At 50.0% G+C, this 24,439-nt stretch overlaps 1 protein-coding gene across 1 annotated transcript in view; it reads right to left on the bottom strand.

Moving 5' to 3' along the window:
• Nucleotides 1–1,432: 1,432 nt before the first annotated feature.
• TG (thyroglobulin) overlaps nucleotides 1,433–24,439 on the bottom strand; it is a 246,605-nt gene continuing 223,598 nt past the window's right edge. The window contains exons 44-48 of the mRNA XM_061171320.1: nucleotides 23,031–23,212; nucleotides 20,036–20,143; nucleotides 3,891–4,025; nucleotides 2,552–2,742; nucleotides 1,433–1,652 (exon numbers count right to left, since the gene is read on the bottom strand). Coding sequence (XP_061027303.1) covers nucleotides 1,534–1,652; nucleotides 2,552–2,742; nucleotides 3,891–4,025; nucleotides 20,036–20,143; nucleotides 23,031–23,212 — 735 coding nt within the window. The 3' untranslated portion in view covers nucleotides 1,433–1,533. The remainder of the gene's footprint in view (nucleotides 1,653–2,551; nucleotides 2,743–3,890; nucleotides 4,026–20,035; nucleotides 20,144–23,030; nucleotides 23,213–24,439) is intronic.

The following is a 24,439-nucleotide window of genomic DNA, read 5'->3' as shown; positions in this document are numbered from 1 at the left end:
CTCTAGGGAATAAGTCATGCCTGGTCTCATCAGATCATGGTAAGCCCATTCCCCACTGTCAGTTATTGGTCTAAAAGTGGGGACACAATTCCATTCTGGCCAATGAGATGCAAAGGGAAATCGGCTAGAAATTACTGGGAAAGATTTTCCTCCAAGAAAAGAAAGAGGCACTTGAAGGCAAGGCCCTTGGTACCCTGCTCTGCTTGCTTCCAGCATGGGATGCTGTCAGGAGGGGATGAGATGTCTGGAGCTGTGGCAGCTATGTTGTATTAGTGAAGTGAGCCATCATCCATGTGCTGAAGATAGCAAAGAGGAAGGTTACAAAGTGTCTGTGTCCTTGATGGCATCACTGAGCCACTGATCAATCTTGGGACCATTCGCCTCTGGGAGTATTCTTTAGTTAAGGCATTGTAGTTGGGTTTTTGTTTACCTAAATGGAACAAAAAAAGCCTATAATGTAGGTTAGAGGTTACCTGGGGTTTTCAGTGATATAAATAGGTTTTACAGGACACATGATGTGGCTATAGATTTATGTGAAGTCCAGGAAGAGTGAGGAAACAGAGAAGTCAGGAGACCTGAGTTGAACTCTGATCCTTCACTTCGCCCCTGTGTGAATTTAGGCGTAACATAAGGCTTTCTGAGCTCCGCCTTCCATATCTGCAAAATGGGGGTGATAGTCCCAACATATGAATATTCACTGACTTTGGTCTGAGTTCAAATGCAATGACGTGTGAACACATTTCATGACATGCCATGTAAATGACAGACTGTTAAGCGGCTCCACCTGCTTTGACTTTGGGTTAATTGTGTGTATGTATAATGGGGGTAGGGGTGGGGAAGAAAGAAGTTTTAAACAGAAGATTTGCCTTCATAAATGTGTCCCTCAGGAGGTGAATGATAAAATCAGGTGCTTATCTGGGAATGCAAATCAACCAAAAGCTGGGGTGATAATTCTGCATCCTTGCACCTCCGCCCCCTCACACTCAATCAGGTCAATTCTACTTCCTGAAGAGTCCATGGATCTGGACCTCCCCACCATCTCTGCCCTCACTGCCTCCTTCCAGACCACACTGTTTCTCACTCAGAAAATTGTCCCAACCCGAGTTGGTCTCCTACCTCCATTCTGGAACCTTCACAAGAGAACTCTTTCTAACACACAGGTGAGGCTGTGTCACTCTGGGGCCTGCCCTTGATGGATCCCCATTCCCTGGGTCACTGTTTACTTGCCTCTCTCTCCTTCTAGAGGGCAGGGTCCTTGCCTCCCCAGCACCCAGCAGGGCCTGATGCACAGAGGATGCTCCATCAACATTTATTGGAAGGAAACAGCAGCCTGGGATTCAAACCTCTGGAGGATTATTAAGACATAGTTTGGCGTCTCCCAGGGATTTTCTTGAATTAACAAATCTGAGTCACCGATGCTTCTCTGCATGTAGACACTTTATTGAAAGTTAGTGGCTAAGTTGGAGAATAAAGTGTCCAGGGTGGCAGCTGGGGTGAGGCTGGCAGGGTGGGGGTGTGGATCTCAGGGGCTGGTCACTTGCTGTAGGTCTTGGAGCCAAACTCTGGGAGACCCAGGAGGTCTTCTGTCAGCCCAGAGCCAAACGGCTGGTCCTCCTCTTCACTCCCTGCTGACGGCCCATCCTCAGCTTCATCTGAAACAGGAGAGGCAAGGCTGGTCTAACCTGGCTCAGGACTTATCCTCCCTCGTCTCTTTCCCTTTGGCCCAAAGAGACCCCAGCCTCTGATGGGAGTTCCCTACTAATGCCCTACAGAGGGACATTTCTGGGGTGGGGCACCAGACTTACCTCCTGGCTCTAGGGACACGCTAAGGGTACAATGGACTTGGGTTTATCAACTGAGAAGATAAAAGCAGAGTTGAGAGTCTAAAATGTATGCTGGGCAAGGTCGCTTCCCTGCTGAATGCTCCACTCTTCCCCTCCCCACGTGAAGAGCTCCTGTCACGCTGAAAACCTCAGCCCTGCACCACCTCCCCCAGGAAGCCTTCCGGGGAGATGTGAGTCCTCCCTCCTTTGGGGTCTCACTAGTTTGGGGGTAGACTTCCATCATGGCATCCAAAAAGCTGAAGGACATTCGCTGGGTTCTGTCACTCACTCCCCCACTCTTCTGGAAGCTTCTTAGGGCACTGCATTGATCTCTATATTCCCAGTGCCCTCATTATGATTCACTTCCTCTCAGCACCTTTGCAACAGGAAGTTCTCTTCAACAGGAAGCAGTGAAATACCCATTTCTCCCCTGGCTAGGAATCCCTCTCCAAGATGTTTCGTCCAAGTCGCCAAGGGCAGCAGACATGAGGTTCAAGACCCTGCCTTCTTTCTCCACACCAATGCTGCCATTGGTTCCCTACTGAACCCGCCCAGCCCTCCCCACCCCGGGCCCCTCAGTGTCTTCTCCCTGTGCCCCTCCCATCCCCCATCAGAACAGGAGGCCCTTGACAAAGAGGAGCCCCTCACACCCCCGCAGACTGTGAGTTCCTCACAGGAAAGGGCAATGCCAATGGCATCCCAGTAACCCAGTGGCCCTGGATCCCTACCTGCTGAGGCCTTTAGAGACTGGATGTACTTGGACCAGAAGGAACAGTCGGTCTTTTTCAGGCCCTGTCGATTGGGGAGCAGGACACTGAGCTCCTTGTAGCTCTCTGCGCCATCACAGGGGACAAAGTCAGGCCAGGGGGATGCAAACCCAGGCGCTTTCCTGGAGAACTCATGCGGGTAGTTGGGATTTCTGGGGAAATGAGAAGAAAGAAAGAAAGTTCCCCATGAGGAAAGAAAGTTACCCATGAGGGAAACTGCTCTCTCCTTTCATCACCTGGGATCACTTCCCACTTGCACATGGTCTCTGAGGACTATATCACACATCTTTAGGTGTCAGAGCAGGAGTTGAACCCGCCCTATCTGATTCCAGGGCTGTGCTCTTAACAGCTGCATTACACACAACAAAAGTTGCAGATGCCCTAACTCATCGCTCTTAGGCCATTTCTGGAAGAGGAAAGATGTGAGTTCGTGACCCAGCAGTGTTACTCAGGACCCAGTGCTGCCCTTCTGACTCTCTGAATGCTCAAGAGGTCACCGTGTCTCTTTCAGTCCTGGTGTCCTTTATCTGGACACCACAGCCAGTGTCTGGAATGCCTTTGTTTGCCCAAGGCCTGTGCAGGAAGGTGGGCTAGGAGCTGGGCAAACCTGTTGGCCACCTTCCTTCTGAAGGTCAACTTCCCTTTGAAGTTTCCAGGGGGCTGAGCACCGTGCTAGGTGAGCACTGCTTGTCTGGTGTAAAGGGAGACAGATAAACCACAGGGTGGAAGGAGAGCAGGAACCAGTTCTGGAAGTGGGAATGGTGAGTATGCTAGCTGGGCTAGAATAGAGGTGTGTGGGGAGGCCAGAGGTAGACAAGGAAGAGTCTCGAGTGTTGTAACTTCATTTGATCATCTAAGACAGTGGTTCTCAACTTGGGGTGATTTTGCTTTCCAGGGGCCATTTGGCAATATCTGAAATATTTTTGTTCTCACAACTGGTACAGGGGTGAGGTGCTCCCAGCATCTCACGGGCGGAGGCCAGAGATGCTGCTAAACAGCCTACAATGCACAGGACGGTCCCACGCAAAGACTTATCCAGCCCTGGGTCAACAGTGCCGAGGGTGAGAAAGTCTGATCTAGGGCCATCAAACGTGGCTGAACAAGGGAGTGTATGATTGGGATGTTTCTTTGCCAAGACTAATCTATGCAAAGGTCATTTTGGCTAGAAGGGGAGGCTGAGCCGGGGAGACCAGTGCTAGGGAGGAAAGGGTGAGTCCATCAACGCAAAGTGTGGCCTTTGAGTTCAGAATGAGGGGAGGGAATGCACAGGACAGCCTCCAGGCACACATGGTCCACTCACCCAGATCGGATGAAGTTGGAAAAATACTGCATGATTTTCAGGGAAAGGCTTTTCTCCTCCAGAGTAAACTGCCCCTCGTAGGCAGGGTAGAAGGGAAGCCCAAAGGCATATCGAACATCTGCCAGCAATTCCAAGCTGGGAAAACACATGGAAAGAAGAAGGAGCAAAAGTTAAAGGAATAATAAACTGCTGGAAGAACCAAATGAGCCAAAACCCAATATTCTTTGCCCAGTGAAGATTTTTCTCTCTTTATGTTTAGGATTACTGTTTGGTGCTTAGTTTAGTAGAGATTCTGCTTGGCCCTTAGTCCAATGGCCCCCCTGGGGCAGATCCATGGCAAATCTATAGGTTAAAGTGTACCCAATGCTGAGCACTTAACTCCCTGGAAACATCTGTAAGTTTGTAAGCAATTTTCCAAGAGAATGTTCTCTTGACCACATTCCAACCATGATACTTAGAGTATCAATTGAACATTTGTTTGTTCAAAACAAGCTGCATTTTCAACCCCTTCTCTGTGCTAGTCCTTGTTCATAGATGGCTTATACTTTCCAGCTCTTCAAGGTTGCTATTCATCCATGGAACCAACTCTAACACAGTGCCTGGCACATAGCTGGTCAATAATATATATGCTGTGCTGAACTGGATATCTAATATGCAGCAGACAGGGGGGAATAAAGATCTGGAAGCCAGATGAGTGGTTTAAATGGACTGAGTTGGCACGGGGGTGACCAGTCCAGTGGTACAGGGGGCCATGGGAGTGGGGGCCATGGGAGTGAGCACTGGGAGAAAGCTGGAGGGACTTTACAGCTGTGTAGTAGAGAATCTGGCTTTTCCCAAGGAGAAGTCTGGCCTTTGCCCTCTGGTGTCTGGGAGGTAATCCATGTCATAGCTGATACGAGTGTCTTTGTTTAGGGCAGCGGCTGGCCACGCTGGACCTTCTGTAAATGTGGCCTCACTCAGCAGTCTCGGCGCAGGGGCTAGCCATGCCAAAGACCAACCACGTGACTTAGGGTGGGGGGCTTTGGGTCACATGGTAACAGTCAACCTGGAGGCTGACACCAACCGCACAGGCAATCAATCATGCCTATGTAACGGGGTCCCAATCAAACCTCTGAACACCAAGTCTGGGGGAGCCTCCCTGGTCGGCACCACTCTGTGTGCATCGTCATACGTCAATGCCCAGAGGGTGACCCCTCCTGATTCCATGGGGAGAGGACAGCGGAGTTCGTGTTTGGAAACCCTCCAGGCCCGCCGCTATGTCGCTCTTCCTTTGTCTGATCTTAATCTGCATCCTTTCCCTGTGACGACCTCAACCACGAGTACAGCAGCTTTCCGTGAGGTCTGTGAGTCTTTCTAGTGAATTATCAGACCAGAGGGTGATTTGAGGAACCCCCCCGAATTGCACTTGGCGTTAGAAATGAGCGCAATCTTGTGTGGAGACTGTGTTCTCTGACCTTGTAATTGGCCTAATTTATCACAAGAGCCAATCTCTAATCTTACAGACGAGGAAGACAAAGTTCAGAGAGGTTTCCTGACTTACGCAGAGACACGCTGTAACTTGAGCAGCAGAGTCGGGTCAGGAACGTTGCTAGGGAGCGTGATGCTGATCAAAGGCCTGGAGGGGCCCAGGGGCACCACCCCCGGGTCGTGGCTCCTCCAATTTCAAGCTGCGTGACTTCTCGAAAATTACTTGACCTCCCTGATTCCCTGCTTCGTCATCTACGGAATGGGTATAAAATACCTACTGCACAGGCTTGTTGTGAAGCTGGAAATAAGATGGTGTGTGCAGTAGGTACTAAAAGCCTGGCCCACTTCTTTCTCATCCATCATTCTAAATACTTCCGGATGTAATCAACCACCTGTAAGGTATCAGCAGTGTCACTGACCAGGCGATCAGTGATTCTCATCCACGCTGGTGTAATGGGCAGATATACCCATTGGACAGATGTCCTGGGAAAGGGCTCAGACCAGGTGGCTCCTAGATAAAGGCAATCTGTACAGAGGCTAAACTACTCTAAATCAAGATGCAAAGTTGTGTGAATAGACAGTGTGACGCTGGCTCAGGGTGACTCACTGTCATGACCCCAGAGACGGGAAAGGGGGCCCTCAAGATTAGGGATGTGAAGGGGAACATTTCAAGCCAAGAGGGGGCCTTCTCTGCTATCCCTTGCCTGCTCATGTTGGGAACTGAGGTGACCCACCGGCGCGGGGCTGGAGCTGGAAGCCAGGCACCTGGCCCAGCCTGGGGACTTCTGAGGGGCTCGAGAGCTGGAACTCCTCCTTTCATCATAAGAATTATCAGCAGGTGTACATGTGACTAGTAGCAGGGCACAGAAGAAACGACACACCACTGAGTCACTCAGCTGAGACCCCGCTCTGTCACTGGTCACCCGTGTAACTTTGGATGAGTCATTGGATGACTTTGGATGACTTCTCTGAGGCTTAGTTTCTACATTGTGAGATACAGACCAGAGCAGCCATTGCACGTGGAAGCTATTAAAACAAGTGTTTCACAAATGCCAGGGACTACTGTGATTATGGTTATTATGCGTGAATATCGGGCACCTCCACTGGAAGGCATCATAGAAGGAACACGAGACAGTGTGAGCCACACAGGACGAACAGCACTCGGTCAGGATGGAGAGAATAACAGCCCCAAAGGGTGATGTCTCTTTGCAACTGTTGTCAGGTACCCCGACCCTCTTAGAGCAGCTGTAAGCTTTATTTCATTCCTGAGCAGGAAGCAGGAAGAGGCAGTGGCATCAGAATTTATAGGTCCTGGGACCCAAAGAGCCAAGTCCTTTGTCCAGCTTCGGTCAAGCTCAGACAAGAGCCCAGAGTCTGCGGCCGCCAAGCTGGCCTGCTCAGTGGCCAGCCCTCCTGAGCGCCTGTTCAGAGCTACTGCTTCCTGAGCACCCGAGATGTGCCAGGAACTGTGGCTGGTGTTTTATCAGCAACTTTCAGGACCAGCCAGGAAGTAAAGGGTATCATCTGCATCGTTTCCAGGCAATGACCCAAGGCTCAGAAAGGTGAAGTGACACGGGAGAGCCAGGATCGGAAGCTGTTTCCCAGACCCCAAACCCTGTCTCTGTCTACTCTACCTCTGGGGGTGCAGCGCTGAGGACCAAATCAATACCCATTAATTTGGGTATTAATGCCCCAAATTCTCAGTGGTGTTTTAAGGTCCATAAAAGGAAAAGGAACACAGGACAAAAACATGCCAGGAAGATAGACATTGTAAGAAGGGCGATAAAAAATCTCTCACTAATACCCACGCTTGGTAGTTCACAAATCACTGTCACCTTGATTGTCTCAAGGGCCCCGTGAGTAGGTGGTATTGGAATGATTCATGGAGTTTTACACTGGAGGAAACTGAGGCTCCCAGAGGCCATTTTCCTCCCAAGGCCCTGAAACTCAGCGGCGATGCCAGGACCAGGGCCGGATTCCAAGGCCCGCTGTGCTCTTGGCTTTGTTGCATGGGGTCGTCCAGCGGCACCACTACCACCACTGGGCTGGCTGAGGTCTGTGCGTCTCAGTGGCTGCGTAGGAACCAGGGGAGCCCGGAGTCGCAGGGGTCAGCCCCTCCCCCCGCTGCCCCGACACCCCCGAACCGCTCCTCCCCTACAGTGTGTGGAAGGGAAACGTCTCGGAAGGCCCTGCAGAGAAAGTGACTCTATTCCTTTCCTACTGCTGCCCCCTAAGAAATGCCACAAACCGAGGGGCTTAAAACAACACACATGTACTATCTCACAGGCTCTGGAGTTCAAAGGTCCAGCATGGGTCTCATTGGGCCAAAATCAAGCGGTCAGCGGGCTTCATTCCTTTGGGAGTGGCTGTGGGAGAATCTGTTTCCTGCTCATCGGGGGTGTGACAGAATTCAGATCCCTGAGGGGAGGGACCCAGGTTCCCGTTCTGTCGCGGGCTGTAAACTGAAGGCCATTCCCAGAGGCCACAGTTCATGGTCCTCTTTTTCTATCCTCAAAGCCATCAACAGTCAGTGGAGACCTTCTCTCTTCCCATCTCTCTGACCCACTCCTCTGGCCCCTCTCCTGCTTTGGGGAACTCGTGTCGTTAGATCAGGCCCACCTGGGTAATCCTGAATCATCTCCCATGTCAAGGTCCTTAATCTTAATTCCGTCTGCCAAGACCCTTTGCTACGTAAGGGGACATATTCACAGGTTGGGTGGGATTTGGATGTGGACATTTGGAGGGGCCATATCCTGCCTTCTACAGTGGCCTTTTCCACTGTTTCTTCCAAAGAAAGCTGCATTCCAAATGGTGCAGTGAACAAAGTTCAAATCCTGGCTCGATCACGTAAAGCTGTGAAATCCTGGAGAAGGTGTACAACCTCTCTGAGCCTCACTCTCCTCATCTGTAAAATGGTGACACAATCATGCTTCCAAACATTGAATGAGGTTTAGCAACAACATTTTTCAAATCTCTTGCTCAGTATCTGGCGCCAACGTTCATTCTTATTTTCTTTTCCCCATAAGAACCATCAGAAAGCTTAGGAATAAGGGTCTTTAACTTGAGGGGCCATTATAGGGTTTCAGAGGACCACAAGTTCCCTGAAATTAGATGTAACATGCTGTGACACTGTGTATGTGCATCTTTCTTGGGAGAAGCTTCATAGTTTTCATCACGTTCTCAAGAAGATCTGTGCCGATGGTGTGATGGTAAACGCTTAATGATTGGCTTTTGCCAATTTCCACAGTCTCCCACCATAGACAATGCCAAACTACCAAAGTGACGTCATAGAACATGAAGTTGGGGAAAGATGTGCACACCGGCTCCTGTGAGCACACACAAGCTGGCTCCAGCCCACCACCCAGAGTTTACAGAGCACTGCTTTGGGGAAAGGCCTGGCCTTCCAGCCCATCTGATCTGTTTAATTTGAGAGCTTGTTGTGTATGAGGACTGCTGCTTTGTTTTTTCCTTAGCAGGGCTGATCTTTATCAGGATGCTGGAGTTATTTCAAGCTGCTGAAGGCAGACATCTGGAGGAGGGGCAGGCAGTGGGAGCCTTGGAAGAGGGCATATGGGATCGGAGCACCAAGGCCTCAGTGAGTCTGGGCTGAGAGTCCCTGACCCTCTGGAGGAAGAAGAGGGATTTGGATTCAGCGACAGCAGAGGGGGACACGGAAGGACACTCCAGGGACTGACGAGGTAAAAGGAGAAACTCGCTAGCTGAATGGCTGCAGTGTTGCAGGTTGAGGCAGACAGTTCATGCCTATTGATTTGGCTTCTTGGCTCTGTGCTGGATTTGATTACTGGTACATCATATACCCAGACTTGTGGCACTCATGTGGGTATATGGTCACACTGCTTTTATTTAGCTTTTCGGTGTCATTTGCTGTCTTTGATAATAATCTTCCCATCATCCTTCCCTAACCTGATAGTCACTCATCCTATCTCAGACCAGCTCTGGATCTTCCCATCGTCCCATGTGGACATGGGGTCTAGGAAAGCTCCCTGCCCAGGCTGGGTGAGCTTGGCTCAAACCCCACTTCCACCACTGACTCTCGGCTGCTCTACCTGTGAAATGGGTCTGATCATCCCTGTTCAGCCTCCCCCGTGGTATTACCAGATGCTCACAGACTGACGGTGGATGGAAACCTCTCTAAAAACTACAAATTGCCATCCAAGCAAGAGCTACTGTTGCTGGTGCTGGTGACGGTACATTTAGCCAGTGTGGGAAGAACTGAGCAGCCACACAGTCTGGGGGATAACTGAGTGTGTGCTTCGGTTTCAGGATGTGAATACCGTTCAGTGAGGACAGTGGCAAAACACTGCCTGTCGGGGCAGGACTGTACTTGAGTCATATTTGCCAAATGCCTGCTGTGCACCGTGCTCTGAATAGGTGCTGGGGGAAAAGAGGAATAAGTCTGCCCTCCATCAGGGAGCTCGCAGTCTAACAGGAAATGCAAAGAAGCCAACATTAAAAAAATAAAATTCTGTGGGTTGCATGATAGATAAGTAGATATCAAATGACAGAATTGCTTACAAACTTCATAAAAAGAGAGAGAAAAGCCATACTACTTGTTTCAGGCAAGGGAACGGAGAGGAGTTTGTAGAAAGTCAGAAAGGAGAAATTATGGTTGATGTGTGCCCTGAAAGGTGAGTGGAGGTCTCTAGGAGTGGGTGAAGTGTGGACGGGTGTCCGGGCAGAGACTCGGGGTGTGTGAATCACAGACGGGGTTCTGCGCTTCGTACGGAGGATGGGGCGGGAGCTGTGGCCTGGCACAGAGGGGTGGAGGCAGAACGGGGAGCTATGGCGGCAGGTGACGGAGTCTCCAGTGCTCTGGGCCTCGTGTATTGTGAGAAGTGCATCACGCTGAAAAATGAAATTGGAGTTTTTCCTGATCCAGGAAAATCAAAAGTTTGGGAACCACTCAAGTGCATGCTTGCTAAGGTCTTTAGGCTCCGGTCCTGTGAAAGGCATGAGAACTGAGGCCAGAGGAACTGAGGGCCACATCTTAAGGGATAGAGGACCTTGGCGATTTCTACACAAGCCAGTCACAAGCTGCATCTCTTTTGGAACGATTGCTGGAGTGGGCTGGGAAGAAAGCTTAGAACTGAGAAATCACAGGGTGGCTGCAATTATCCAGGAGAGATAGAAGTTTGGTTCTTTTTACAGATTGTCCCCCGACCTTACCTGTCAGTCATCCCGCTCATCTTAAGTCTGCTGGTGTGAATGTGCAGGGAGGCTCAGTCTGCATTCCAGCAAGTCAAAAGCCAAAGCCACCTTTCAGAGACTATTCATGTACAAGCTCCTGACCTGAGCTCTGCTTCCAGTATAAGAGAGGCATCACGCATGGACACTGGGGCTCGTTAGGGAGCACGACTGAGATGGTGTCCCCAGAGGAACGCACTTGACCCTGGGCCCTGCTGACACAGTGACCTGAGCTGGGGAGCAGGGTGAGGAGAGGGATTGGGTAGGATCTTTCTTGACAGAAACCGGCCCCATGTTCACCTTCCAGGGGTTGAAGAGGCTTTTGGCTGGGGCCCATTGCTCCACCCCACCTCACTGGATTGACTTGAGAGTCTGCTGTCCCAGAGATTTCCATCCTTGTTGTTCCGTCTGAAAGAGGAAGTTTGTTGACCTCATCCCCATAAAATATACTCCTTTTTTTATCTTTAGCCAGCATCTCTAGATAACTTCCTCCAAAAGAAATTAGGGAACATGGAGGAATAAAAGCCCTTCTGCTTCCCAGGATTTTTTCTTTTTTTTTTTCTTTTTTGAGGGATTGTTAAATAACTTACAAACAGGAGTTTACCAGCGTACTTCTCTTTGGGCAAATCTAATATGCAAAAGTTCAGATGCTGCCTAAGAATTAATCAAGAAGTAATTATATGTTTTGGCTTGCGTTTTACAAAGAGATTCGCTATGCAATACTTTAAATAATACAATCCCATCCCCGGCCCCAGATGAAATACTTGCAATATTTCCATAACTCCCTAAAGCCCAGCACAGCTGGATGATATATGGTTTGGCAAATCAGGCGAAGCTTTCAGCGGACTTGCTGGATTAACCTGGACATTTTTATTCTCTATATGAGACGTAACAACTGTTGCTCAGAAAAGGCTGAACTTTCCTGGTCCAACACATCTACTCTCACCAGGAAGTTAGATGTTTACCAAGAGCCAACTGTGTTCATCGCTGAGCTGTCTGTGCCAGTTAGTTCTCCTTGTAAGCATAGAGCTTAATTAAATGCATTACATATCACGTGGATGCCCCACTTTCAAGACACCAAAAGTGGACATCATAGAGCTTGCATTATGGTTATGGGTTTGCACAAATTTCAAAGGGAGAACTCCAAACCACATCTTCCTCCTCAAACTTTTGACCCTGCACGAGAAGAATGGCAAGTAAATGCACGTTTGTACGCTTAGAGTGAAAATTAAATGTTTAAGGCATATTCATTAGTCATAAGTTCCCACTTTAATTGATTTTTTTGATTAACTAAATGACCACCATATTGGAAAACAGGGTTTCTATTCTACATTCAATTAACAATCTGGTTTTTAGTAAGTTGTGTTATGAGTGTGAGAGAAAAGACCAAGGTGCATTCTATATAACCTGTCTTAAAAATCTCCAATGACTTTCCATCATACTCAGATAAAATACTATCTCTTTGCTTGCCACAGCTTACAAACTCTTACATGAACTGCAAGACCCTGTCTTTTTCCCCCACATCTCCAACTACTCTCCTCCTCTTCAATAAACTCCAGCTCTCTGTCCTTCTTTATCCTCAAACATGTCAATCCCTTTCCCTTTCTCCTTCCTAGGGCAGTTATCTGAATTTACTCTACATATTTATTTGTGTATTGTCTGTTCTTTGCGCCCTAGCCCTAGACCCTCATCAGCCCACCCCCTGACTACAGTGTTAGTCTCAAGATGGTAGCCCTTCTCTGTCTTACCAGCTGCTCCATCTCTAGGATCTCCATCTCGGAGAATCTGGGGCATAGAAGACAGTAATTATTTGTCGAATCAGTGTTGAAGAGGACATATAGCACAAGCCCTTATACATCATGAATTTGGCTTCAGTCTCAGAAAATGATTTACTTCCATCTTTACCGGGAAATAATCTTGTTAATCACACAGGATGTAGCCAGGCCAACGGACCCAGTTCAAGAATTCAACCACTTAATAGTTGCTTTGGTTTGCTAATTCCAACTAATTCACCAAGACAGTCAACTAAAAACACAATATTTTGAATCTGGAATGTTAAAGGCCCCTGGAATGCACAGAAACATCTAGAATGCCAATGCAGTGGTGTGCAAAATATCTTGAGTCTGGAATTGATGCCTTTGTTTTTCCAGGGTTGGGACAACTTGTGAAGGAGGAACATTACTGCCTCCTTAGTCATTCTGATAATTTTTCTTCTCAGAAGCTTATTTTTCCTAAAAGGAAAATAACCCAAATATTGGCCATCTACAACATGCCAAGTATTTAATGTACATTGATTTGAATCTTCACACTGTGAAGTAGATGTAACTACACCTATTTTCTAGGTGAGGAAACTAAGGTGAAGGAACTTGCTCAAACGCAGACAGCTAACAAATGGAAGAAATGGGATTAACACCCTAGTTGGTTTAACCTCCAAGGATGTGTTCTTTCACTACACTGAACTGCTTTTCCCAAAATTAAAGAATGGTCCAACATCCTACATGGAGCCTGGGTAGGCGTTTAATCCCAAGAGCCCTACCCCACTGCCCATTCAAAGTCAAGTCTCATCTCTCTAAAATGCCTCTGCACCGCTGAGGCGTGGGAATGACATCTCAGGACTCTGGGGACGAAGGACTTTGGAATAAGGACCTGAACACAGCACATAATTCAAGCATGATGGCTCACACACAGCCCCGAGGTGAATTTCCATGGGACACGATGAACAGGTGCCACCCCCAGGAATCTTAAGATGATGGGCCCCCATCTCCCCTCTGAAGTGGCCACAGCAACTCTTTCAGGAGCTAGTACACAAAAACCACTTCTTCCGTGGTTGCTTTCCTCCTGGATCTTGTTCATTCCAGCGTGGGTTCTCCCAGCATAATACATTAAGCAGTATTAGCAGCACCTACTGAGTGCCAACTCTATGCCAGCCAGCTAGCTAGGCCGTCTGCATGTTTTGTCTTATTTGATCCCGACACACTCCTATAAGTGTACTATTACTAGCTCCATCTACGGATGAGGAAACCAAAGCTCAGAGAGCTCGTCACTTGCCAGAGGCTCAAAGTGAGAGACAGAGCCAGGATAAGCCCCCTAAGGACCGGCAACACCAGAGAATACATCAGTGCTCCCTTCTACACTTGCTGGGGCCTGGCTCCTGGAGGTGTGCTGGAGGGGGATCCCCCAAACCTGGGCTGGCCACAGGGTCTTGGAGTCCGTGGCTCGTGAGTGGCAGAGTATACCATGGGGGTCCCTCCTAGGAAGACACTTGGGCGAGAGTGTCCTTTGGGAGGAGCTGGTTAGAGAGAAAGACATCAACTGTAATCGACAAGATGGCGATGCCGGGGCTGGCAGGGAGGGAAGAGTCCCAGCAGAGCGTGGGAGGTGGCGCCTAGACACAGCTGGGCAAGAGAGAGGACGCCCACGGCCTCAGACCTAGGAGCGGACAGCAGGCCAGGGCCCTGCCTGGTGTGACCACGGGAGAGAGCCTGCCAGCCTTCCAGGTGAGCTCTGTAACAGAAGAGCCAGATGCTCCAGTTCGTGGTGTGCTGTGGCCTGCCCGAGGGTCCGTGGGACCAGGGATGGTATCTGGTGGCGGGGGGATCTTGTGTTGATTCAGGGATACGATCTGGGAAAGGGGTCACACCTTCTCTCCAGGTGGTGTTAGTGATAACTCCCGTTTTAAGGGATGCCAGCAGTGCTTACCAACAGAGGACCATTTTGGGCCCCAAGGGACAGTGGCCTTGTCTGGAGACATTTTCAGTCGTCACAACTGGGAAGGTGCTTCTGGTATTGAGTGGGTGGAGGTCAGGGATGCCGCTAAACAGCACAGAACGCACAGGACAGCCCTCCATGGCAAAGAGTTATCCAGCCTGAAAGGTCAGCAGTGTCCAAGTTGAGAAACCCTGGATTACAGTCATCACTGAAAATCCCTCTTCATGAAACAGCGGGCTATAGATGGGAGCCATGGAGGAAACTGGCTCAAAATCTCCCCAGTGAGCAGAACTGAGCAAAAGAAAGCTGCTAAGCTTTGTCCTCGTGTCAATAGTCTTGGTGAGCAAAGCTGCCAGGCATTGTGGTGTGTACAAACACATACACACACCCACACACACCCCCTAGATGCAGACACTGCACCCCTGAACCCTTCCAGCAGCCCTGTGGGACATGCACTATTACTCTCCCCTTGGATAGATAAAGATGCATGGTGGCTCAGAGAGGTTAAGCAACTTGTCCAAAGTCGCACAGCTAGCAGGTGGACCTAGCCATGGCAGGCACTCAGAGGCTTTGGGTTGAAGTGGGTGCAATTGAAAGAAAACTGGAGAAAGGGCAGGAGGCAGGGTTTGATTCCAGACTGCCGCTTACTGACTCTGTGACTGGGACATAATTCCAGTCTTCTCTGGGCGTTTGTTTCTTTATCTGTAAAATGAGTTGGGTGAAATCATCTTACATAGTCTATGATTCTTTGAATCTGGATCTTAAAATTGCACCTTCTTCTCACACTGTAGATTTTCCTTTTTTTGTCTCCTTCCCCATCCATTACACTTATTCTTTCCTCACAAAAGTTGGCCCTCAATTTCAGAGATGCAAATCTCATCTACATAATCCAGGTGAGCATGCAATGCTGTGATCAATTAACAAGAGTCTGCAAGAAAGTGGTAATTTATTGTGTTTTGTTCACTAGCTATGCCAGGAAAGCTAATACATGCTCACAGACAGATGGCTGAAACCATAAGGCACGCGCATATATTTTAAGTCTGTAGATTTCAGCCAGAAATAAATGAGAGTGTGACAGCGCCAGGGCAGAGTGAGAGAGATGTCTTTTCGAGCAGAAAAGATAAACTTGCCAACAATTAAATGGGTTAGTTTCTATGATTCATTCATTGATTCAAGTATCTACTATATAGATGGCACCATATTATGGTCGTGGTGGGGAGAGATGATATATGCCCAGAAAGATATCAAGAACGTGTTCTGATGGACGAGAATAATGACACACTCTTACCACTTTCTTTGCCAGGTCCCGTTCTATACACAAATGATCACAATAACCCTCTGAAGTAGGTACGATTATTATTCTTCCCATTTTCAGTTGAAGAAACTGTCACCAAGGAGGTTAAGTGACTTGCCCTAGGTCCCTGAGCTAATAAGAGTCAAGACGGGTTTCTAACAAGGCAGTTGGCCCAGAGTCGCTGCTCTACCCAGGACACTTTCTGCCTTTGTACAGTTGGCAACATCTCTGCCTGTGAAATGTTTCAGTGGCTCTGAGTGTCTCTTTCCTCCTAAACTGATAAAATGTCAGAGTCAGAAGGTGTCTGAAAGGTGACTGAGCCCAGACATTTTTCACATCTCTGTAAACTGAATGACCTTGAAATTTTACTTGAAGCTCAGTTATGAAGTAGAGAGAAAGGAGCTGGGAAGCTCGGACCCTCCATCTCGCTCTCCTCCTCCCCCGGGTCCACAGAGCCCAGTGAAGAATCTGTACTCCTGACCTGTCCCACCTCCTTACTCTCATTTTGCAGATAGCAAAACCGAGCCCCAAGGAGCCTGTAAACTAGAGTGGAAGAGACCCTTTCCCACCTGTCAACTGAGGTAGTTGGATCAGCTTCTGTCCTTCAGCATGATTTCCTGAGCACCTACTATACCTCCTCTGTGCCAGGAGGGTCTCTAGGCCCTGAGGTGACCCGGGAGGCACTTTGTGTGGTTCTGATGCACGGGCGTGGCTTCCTTTCAAGGAAGGTTCTGTGGATCAGTGCAGTGGCGTCCTGTCTGTGGGTCCCCAGAGGGGTGTGAGGATGCTTTTCAGCAACAGAGAAACCCAAACTGGCCACAAGAGACTGAGGATGTGGTTTGGATTCTGTTCAAGGGCTGCTCCTCCGGGAACCACCCTGATCCCAGGTCCAGAACAGCCTGCTTTGCACCCTTGCCCCTCGGGAGCCTCCCCAGCAGGGCTGTCATGTTAGAGAGAAGGGTGGTGCTTTGGGTTGAACTCTGTCCCCCTTAAAAGATATGTTGGAACCCTGACCTCTAGGACCTCAGAATATGACCTTCTTTGGGAATAGGGTATTTGCAGAGATAAGCAAGTTAAAACGAGGTCATTGTGGTGGGCCTTAATCCAGTCTGACTGGTGTCCTTATAAAAAGGAGAAATTTGCACACAGACACAAAGTGGAAAGACGTTGTCTGCAAGCCAAGGAATGCCTGAGGCCTCCAGAAGCTGGGGCATGGGGTGCCTGGAGCAGATCGTCCTCTAGAGCCTCCAGAGGGAGCGCGGCCGTGCCGACACCTTGATTTCAGACTCCCGGCTTCCGTAACGGTGAGACGATACCTGTTGTTCTAAACCCGCCAGGGTATGGTACTCTGTAACAGCAGCCGTAGGAACCAAACACAGGTGGGCTCAAAGCATTACTGATGCTGGTTGGAATCATATGGATCCTTTTGCTACGTTATGTTTTGATTGTTTTTGTCCTCATATAACAGGTGCAGTTCTTATTTTTTTGCCACGTGGAACTTTTGGAGTTCCAAGGTGTATGCACATGTTGAAGGCTTTTGATGGACTTGCTGCAGGAGTATCGCAGCTTCTGCTACAATCTCTGCCGTAAAAGAGGGGAAGGCGGAGAACCAGATTGAAGAACTCGTGCTCTGGGCGTGAACTCCTGAGAGCCCTGGCATTTGGGAGCACTGCCAGGAGCACTCCACAAATGGCTTCCCATGCCTGGCCTCCCTGGATGTGGTCTGGTCTCCTGGACGTGGTGGCCACGGGATTATGAGCCCTCCTTTCATCTCTGTCCAAACCCTCGGCTCTTCTCACCATTCCTTCTCTCCTGAATGCCTTCTCACCGGAACCCTAGCCTGGCATTTACTTCCCTTCCCACAACCTGGAGGCAGTTGCTTGAATCTAGGAAGTAAATCAAGTTGGAATTATAAATAGTTCTAAGCAGAGAGACCGCGTGTTTTAGTGGAAAGAGAATTCTGGGGCTCGGAGAAGCTATGAGTAGGTCACTGCTGTATAACCAACTGCTGCTTGTCCTTGGGGAAATCACGTGGAACTCCTTGAACCTCAGACTCTTTATCTGTAACACAGAGATGCTCTTTTCAACACCACTGGCCCCACAAAGATGGATGTTCCGTGAAGTGTTATAAACTGAATAACCCGTTGGGGGAAACCAGGTAAAGAGTGCTTGTTTAGGAAAACTAGAATGTTTGGGGGCCTGTATTAGTTTCTCATGGCTCCTGTAACAAATTACCACAAACTTTGGTAACTTTATAGCAACAGAAATTTACTGTCTCATAGTTCTGGAGACCAGGAGTCCAAAATCAGTTTCACTGAGCCAAACTCCAGGTGTGGGCAGGGCCAGGCCCCCTCTGGAGGCTCTAGGGAAGAAGCCACTCCTCTTTCCTCCAGCTCTGGTGGGTGCTGGCATTTCTTGCTTGTGGGTGCATCACTACAATCTCTGCCTCTGTGGTCACGTTGCCTCCTCTTCTATGTGTAGCAAATCTCTCTCTGCTCTCTCTTATAAGGACACTTGTGAATGCATTTAGGACCCACTGGGATAATTCAGGATAGTTTTCCCATGCCAAGATCCCTAACTTAATCACATCTGCAGGCCCCCTTTTCCTTATAAGGTAACATTTACAGGTTCCAGGGGTTAGGACCTGGTATCTTCAGGTGACCATTATTCAACCTACTATAGGGATGTTGCCAATTATAATAAGAAATCGTGTATGTTTGTAAGACGTCCCTTGATGCTGTTGCAAAGCAACACAGGTTAAAGTGGGATAATTTATAATCCAGATATTATTAACACCAACTCAGTGAGAGGAAACTATTAGCCTCATTTTGTAGATGAGGAAACTGAAGATCAGAGAGGCAAAGGAGCCTGCCTAAGATTGCACAGCTGGCAAGTAGTGGAGCTCATCCTTCAGCTCTGAAGTTCACTTTCAGGACTTCCCTGGTGGTGCTGTGGTTAAGAATCCACCTGCCAATGCAGGAGACACGGGTTCGATCCCTGGTCCGGGAAGATCCCACATGCTGCAGAGCAACTAAGCCCGTGCACCACAGCTACTGAGCCTGCACTCTAGAGCCCGCGTGCCACGACTACTGGGCCCATGTGCTGCAACTACTGAAGTTCGTGTGCTCTAGGGCCTGCGTGCTACAACTACTGAGCCCACGTGCTGCAACTACTGAACCCCGCAGGCCTAGAGCCCGTGCTCTGCAATAAGAGAAGCCACCGCAATGAGAAGACTGCGTACTGCAACGAAGAGTAGCCCCTGCTCACCGCAACTAGAGAAAGTCCACACGCAGCAACGAAGACCCAACACCCCCCAAAATAAGTTGACTTTCTTACACCCAGTCTCCCTGCGGCCCAAACAGACCATGGACATGGGCGATGGATGTCCTTGCTCCATATGTCCTGGCTTCATACTCTCGTATGAAATGAAGCAACACACTCTGGCATCTTGTGACACCTGACCCCCTGACATTCTGTTACCAAAGGAGCTCCAGTGTGAAGTGGCTAATCTGATGTAATCTGTGGGAATCACATCCGACTATGTGGGAAGTTACTGGCCCAGCACTGGAGGGACCTGGGGTTTTCCAGCACAGGTGAGGAGCTCAGGTGAGGAGCTCAGGTGAGGAGCTCAGGTGAAGGACGATAAGGTCACGAAGAAGTAGAACATGTGGCCTCAGTCCTCCCTCCAATGCCCTGGAAACCTTGTGCCCCAGCGGCGCACGTTGCTTTGCCCTCCCACTGGCCGAGACCAAATATGTCTTATGACACCACTCCTCTCTGTTCCTTCGTTTAGCTGATGGCGCTATGAAAACCGAACCTTTGTTCTTTTCTTCTTTACTTTTAAATCTTTTCTTTGACTTCTGGGAAACTCAGGATCACATTCTGGGCCCATTGGTTGCCCCTTCCTTTATCATTGGTTTTCTTTTACTTGTACCTCTTATTTTTCTTTTCCGTTTTGATAATTTTATTGCACTTGAGACTTTTATTATAAGATACATTGAACTTATTCTGGAAGTTAGAAGGGTATATAAATTAGGGGTAAATAAAACTCCTTTTGTTGCAAAAGAAATCTTTTTATACCTTGGAAAGTCATTTTCTTAAGTTAAGCTAAGTGTTCAGTTTTTAGAGACATAAACAGGTAGGATTAATAAAGATGGCTCCTCCCCCCAAGCCAGGTCAATCAGTGAATATCTAATGTTGCAATTCCAAACTGCTTTCTATATCTTTTATTTTACTTGCTCTTCCTACAATGCTGTGAGATAAAGTGGTGATTACTATTCTACCCATTTTTCAGATGATAAAACTGAGACTCAGAAAAGTTAAGTGACGCATCCCATGTCATTGAACCAGGACTTGTACAATGGTCCTGCCCTCTTTTCTCTGCTGCCCTGTGGATCACAGAAGTGACAGGGACCCTCTGCCAGATTCTCTTTGTGTGCCAACACCCGCTGTGGCCACGCAGCCACCTTACCTGCTGTGGCCATAGCTTTCAGGAGCGTGATACATGAAGACGTTTCCTTGGGCTCTCCTTGCCCAGTGTCTGGCCATGTCGATCACGGGGCAGATGATAAAGTAGTCCCTGGTGAGAGAAGGACACAGGATGAGGTCTAGCTATGCACAGCTCTATGGACAACAGTGCCGGGTAAAGGCTTCTCCCAGGCAAGGGCCCTGAGCCACCAGCCCCTCTGCATAGGCCTGCAGAGAACACCCCCCACCCCGTCCTCGCACCCTCCAGCTTTCCTCTCGCCCCTGCTGGCCCCCCTGCTGGCACACGGTCCAGCCTGCTTCATGGACGGCCACGATCACACATTATGCCCATACGATGCATCGCAGGGTCAAGAGATCCATGGGACAAACATCTTCCCAGGACATCAGTTTTACTCAAAGACTTGGGAGCAAAACATTTTATAGTAAAAGGAATATAATACACTATGAAGCTGAACATAAAATAATTGTGCATTTTGAAGGAAGATGGAGACCTCAGGGACATTTCAGGTGTATGACACCTTTAGACCAGTGGCTCTCAGCTGGGATGCCTCCACGCTCCAGAAGACATTTGGCAATGTCTGGGGGACACTTTTGGTTGTCACAGCTGGGAGTGGAAGGTTTTTACTGGCACCTAGTGGGAAGGGGCCAGGGACGCTGCTAAACATCCTATAATGCACAGGACAGACCCCACAGCAAAGAATTATCCAGCCCCAAATGTCAACAGTGAGGAGGCTGAGAGCCTTGCTTTAGATTCCCAAAGCTCCACATCCACTCCTCCTTTGGGGGTGACGTGAATAAATCTCAGAAGCACCCGCTTTCAGCAGTGGGTTCCTGCGTGTGGTCCTGCACGAGCTGCGTGCCCAGAGGCAGGCAGGCGTGGTTAGAATCAGGCCGAATTTGGTTGGTCTGGGGCCACCAGGTTTTGAATCCCACTCAGCATCCCTGTGTCTCCTTGATGCTCCATCTCCTCAGCTGAGAAATGGGGCCCAAGGGCCTGACCCTTGGCTTCCCTGGTGGCGAGTGGTTAAGAATCCGCCTGCCAATGCAGGGGACACGGGTTCGAGCCCTGGTCCGGGAAGATCCCACATGCCGCAGAACAACTAAGCCCGTGCGCCACAACTACCGAGCCTGTGCTCTAGAGCCCGCGAGCCACAACTACTGAAGCCCCACGCCTAGAGCAGAGATTCTGATAACCCCCATAAAAGTCCATCACTGAGGAGGGCTTCCTACCCCTCTTCTGGTGACTGAGACCGGCACCTCCAGGGTTTACAGGAAAGGCTCTCATAGAGGGTGGGGCTGGTGGGAGGGTCTGGAAGGGCAGATGAAGGCAGCCCTCTTTACCTCATGGTCCCCTGAGGAGCGGTGAGCAGGACAGGGGTGGGAGCAGACCTACAGAGAGTTCCACCCTGGCAGCGCTGTGGACGGGCCTTGCCAAGGAGACTGGAGGCAGGGAGGCCTGTGGAGGCTGCTGCCTCGGTCTGGCCAGTAGAGAATGAGGACCTGGCCTAAGGCAGGAATGGAGTCCACCTCCTCAATGAAGCCTTTTTTGGTTACCTGCCCTCCTTCAGACCTCTGCTCTTGCCCCTGTTCACAGATTGTCCTCAAAGACAGTTACAGGCAAAGTTGGGGCAAGAATGAACACAGGTTTCTGAACTCTAGCCCTGAGCTCTTTCTACAACACTGATCTAAGCCAGTCCCGACTTGGCTGTGAGCCTCTCAGGGTCCAGGATTTGGACATCTGTGAGTTTTTCAGGTGCAGTCTGGGCCTGGGCCTCCAGGAATAGGTGTTGGCTATTCTGTTCAAAGCTGAGCTCTCTGCTACAAGGAAAATTAGAGCCTTCCTGGTCCCCAAGATCCCAGGGGGTGGTACAAAGTTTTATTCTGAGCTAGTGACCCTCTGATTGGAAACCACAGACTCCTGGGAGGAGTGACCAAGCAGGACAGTGGGCCTCAACATCCTTCAGTCCATCTCTTCTCAACAGAGTCAAGTTCAGCAGAGGCCTCTGAGCCTTGACAGTGGCTCTGTCCCCGGGGACAAAGAGCAAGGGCCAGCGTGGACCTCCCTCCCCGAGGACAGGAAAGAAGTTACAGGATGCGGAAACCACCTGACCGCACTCTCCCGGCTTGGAGGGGGGCCTGACAGGGAAACAGCACATGTCAAGCGGCCTGTGAGGAGCTCAAAGGTGACACGAGAGCTGGAGTCACCACTGCGGTCTCATCCCAGGGGGCTCTGCAGGCAGAGAGAACTGGAATCCTGGCTATCTCTTGACGGTGCTGAGAGGGACATTCTGGGGACGGCAGAGCCTGTGATGGGTGGAGGCACCCACTAACCACTCTTGGGTTGGGGGACCTGGGCAGACTTTCCCAGGGAAGGAAGCTTGAAGCAGTGAACTTGAGCAACAAGACCCATAAGCAGTGAGTGCAGAAACAGCAGCCCCCAACCCCGGGAAGGGGACGCACGGCTTCAGGAGCCCTGGGTCTTCTGTTCTGGGTGTGACATCAGGCACAAACCTCCCCCGTCTAGGCCTCCATTTCCTGTGGAAAGTAAACTCTGGCCGCCCAGCAGAGTCACCTGGGGGAGCCTTGAAAAATACCGATGCTTACGAGGCCTGGGCTCCAGCCACCCTTGGAACGCTCCTCGCGCTGTTCCCAAGGGCAGCAGGGGTCCAGGTACTGGGCTGGAGGTGGGGTCCTCTCTGCTGGACTGCCCCCCGCCCGCTCTCCATCCACACCAGCTGAGCGCAGCTTCTCGGTTCGGGGCATATCCGAGCGGGCACCCTCTGATGGCGAGCGAGCACCACGGAGGGGAGGGGTGGGTCACCCCTCGTGTCTCCCACTGGCGGGCAGGCAGCCCGCGCTGTGGACTGAATGACTGACACAGATGAAGCAGCAGCACCAGGCCCCGGTTCTCCCGGGGGATCTGAGCATCCCCACGGCCTCGGGAGGCGGAGGCAGGTCGGTGCGCCCAGACGGCTCACCTCGCGGCCGCCTCCAGGGCGCGGGAGAAGGAGGCGTAGTCGTCCGCGTCGTGCTCCAGGGAGTAGTACCACGTCGCCGCAGCCTGCACGCGGTTGTCCGCTGCCTCGCCGCCCAGAGAATTCTGCAGCGCCTGGTAAAAGGCTGTTTTGCTACTGGTCCGGCCTTGACTTTCCTCAAATTGCTTTAAAAAAAAAATATGGAAATTCCCCAGTCAGATTCTGAAAGGCCCGACTGAGCATAGCTCAAGCCCTTGGTCTAGAATTTTCTCTCTCGGAGGCAGTGGAAGATGGCGAGAAGTGCGTGGGAGCTGGAGCCGGACTGCCTGGTGGGAATCCCAGCTCTGCCTCTTTCCAGCTGTGTGGCCTTAAAAAAGCACCTGTACCACCTCTGTGCCTGCCTGAAGGTGGACACAGTGGAGCCCCCAAGCAGGGTGGCGGTGAGGGTTAAAAGGGTTCATACACGTGAAGCCCTGAAAATGGAGCCTGGTGCCTAATAAGTGCTCACTGAACACAAGCCTTTGTTGCAGGCTGATCCCAGGTCTCACGCGTGCTCGTGCACTTGACTCTCTCAGCCAGCTTGTCACCTGGTTTTGTGAGGAGAGCTGACATCAGTCGCATTCACTGACTCAAGCACTCAACGTAGGGACACTGTCTGTACCCTTTTCTACTGATAGACGCACTCTTGGTCCAGGGCCAGCGGCTTGCTAGGCCTGGGAAACAGCCCTGAACATGCTAATCAAGCTCCCTGCTCTCAAGGGCCTTGCGTTCTAGTGGGCGGAGACGGAAAATAAGCAAAGAGTTGTGCAGTTCATCCGGAACAGGTGCTATGAAGAGAAACGGAGCAGGGTGAAGGGATGGGGCAGGGCTCTTTTATATAGGATGGGCAGGGAAGGCAGGGAGCTCTCTGGGATGTGTGTCAGATGGAGATAACTCTTTCTCCCTCCCTCCCTCCTTTCCTTCCTTCCTTCTTTCCTCCTTTTTCTTTCTTCCTCACTCTCTTTTTTCTCTCTTCTTTTTAAGATTTATTTTTAAATCGAGATAACATTGGCTTATGACATTATATAAGTTTGATGTGTCCAACATTCCGTTCCTACTTCTGTGTGCCCTACAGCACACTCACCACCAAAGGTTTAGCTTCCGTCTAGTCACGCACACTTGAGCCAGTAAATGAAACTGAAGTTAATCCCTTTTACCCATTTTGCCCTCTCCCCAGCCCTCCCGCCCTGGTCACCACTACTCTGTAGCTACGGGTTTATTTTCGCTTGGTTTGGTTTGCTCATTTGTTTGTTTCCCATATGAGTGAAATCATATGGTATTTGTCTTCCTCCTCTTCCTTCCTTCCTTTCTTACCCTGTCTGCCTGGGAGAGTCTGGGGAGGCCATGTCCTCCCCTCAGGACTCAGTTTCCTC

This window comes from Eubalaena glacialis, chromosome 17 (genome assembly GCF_028564815.1).
Source record: "Eubalaena glacialis isolate mEubGla1 chromosome 17, mEubGla1.1.hap2.+ XY, whole genome shotgun sequence".
Classification (NCBI taxonomy): domain Eukaryota; kingdom Metazoa; phylum Chordata; class Mammalia; order Artiodactyla; family Balaenidae; genus Eubalaena; species Eubalaena glacialis.
This window is presented reverse-complemented; position numbering and strand designations above follow the sequence as displayed.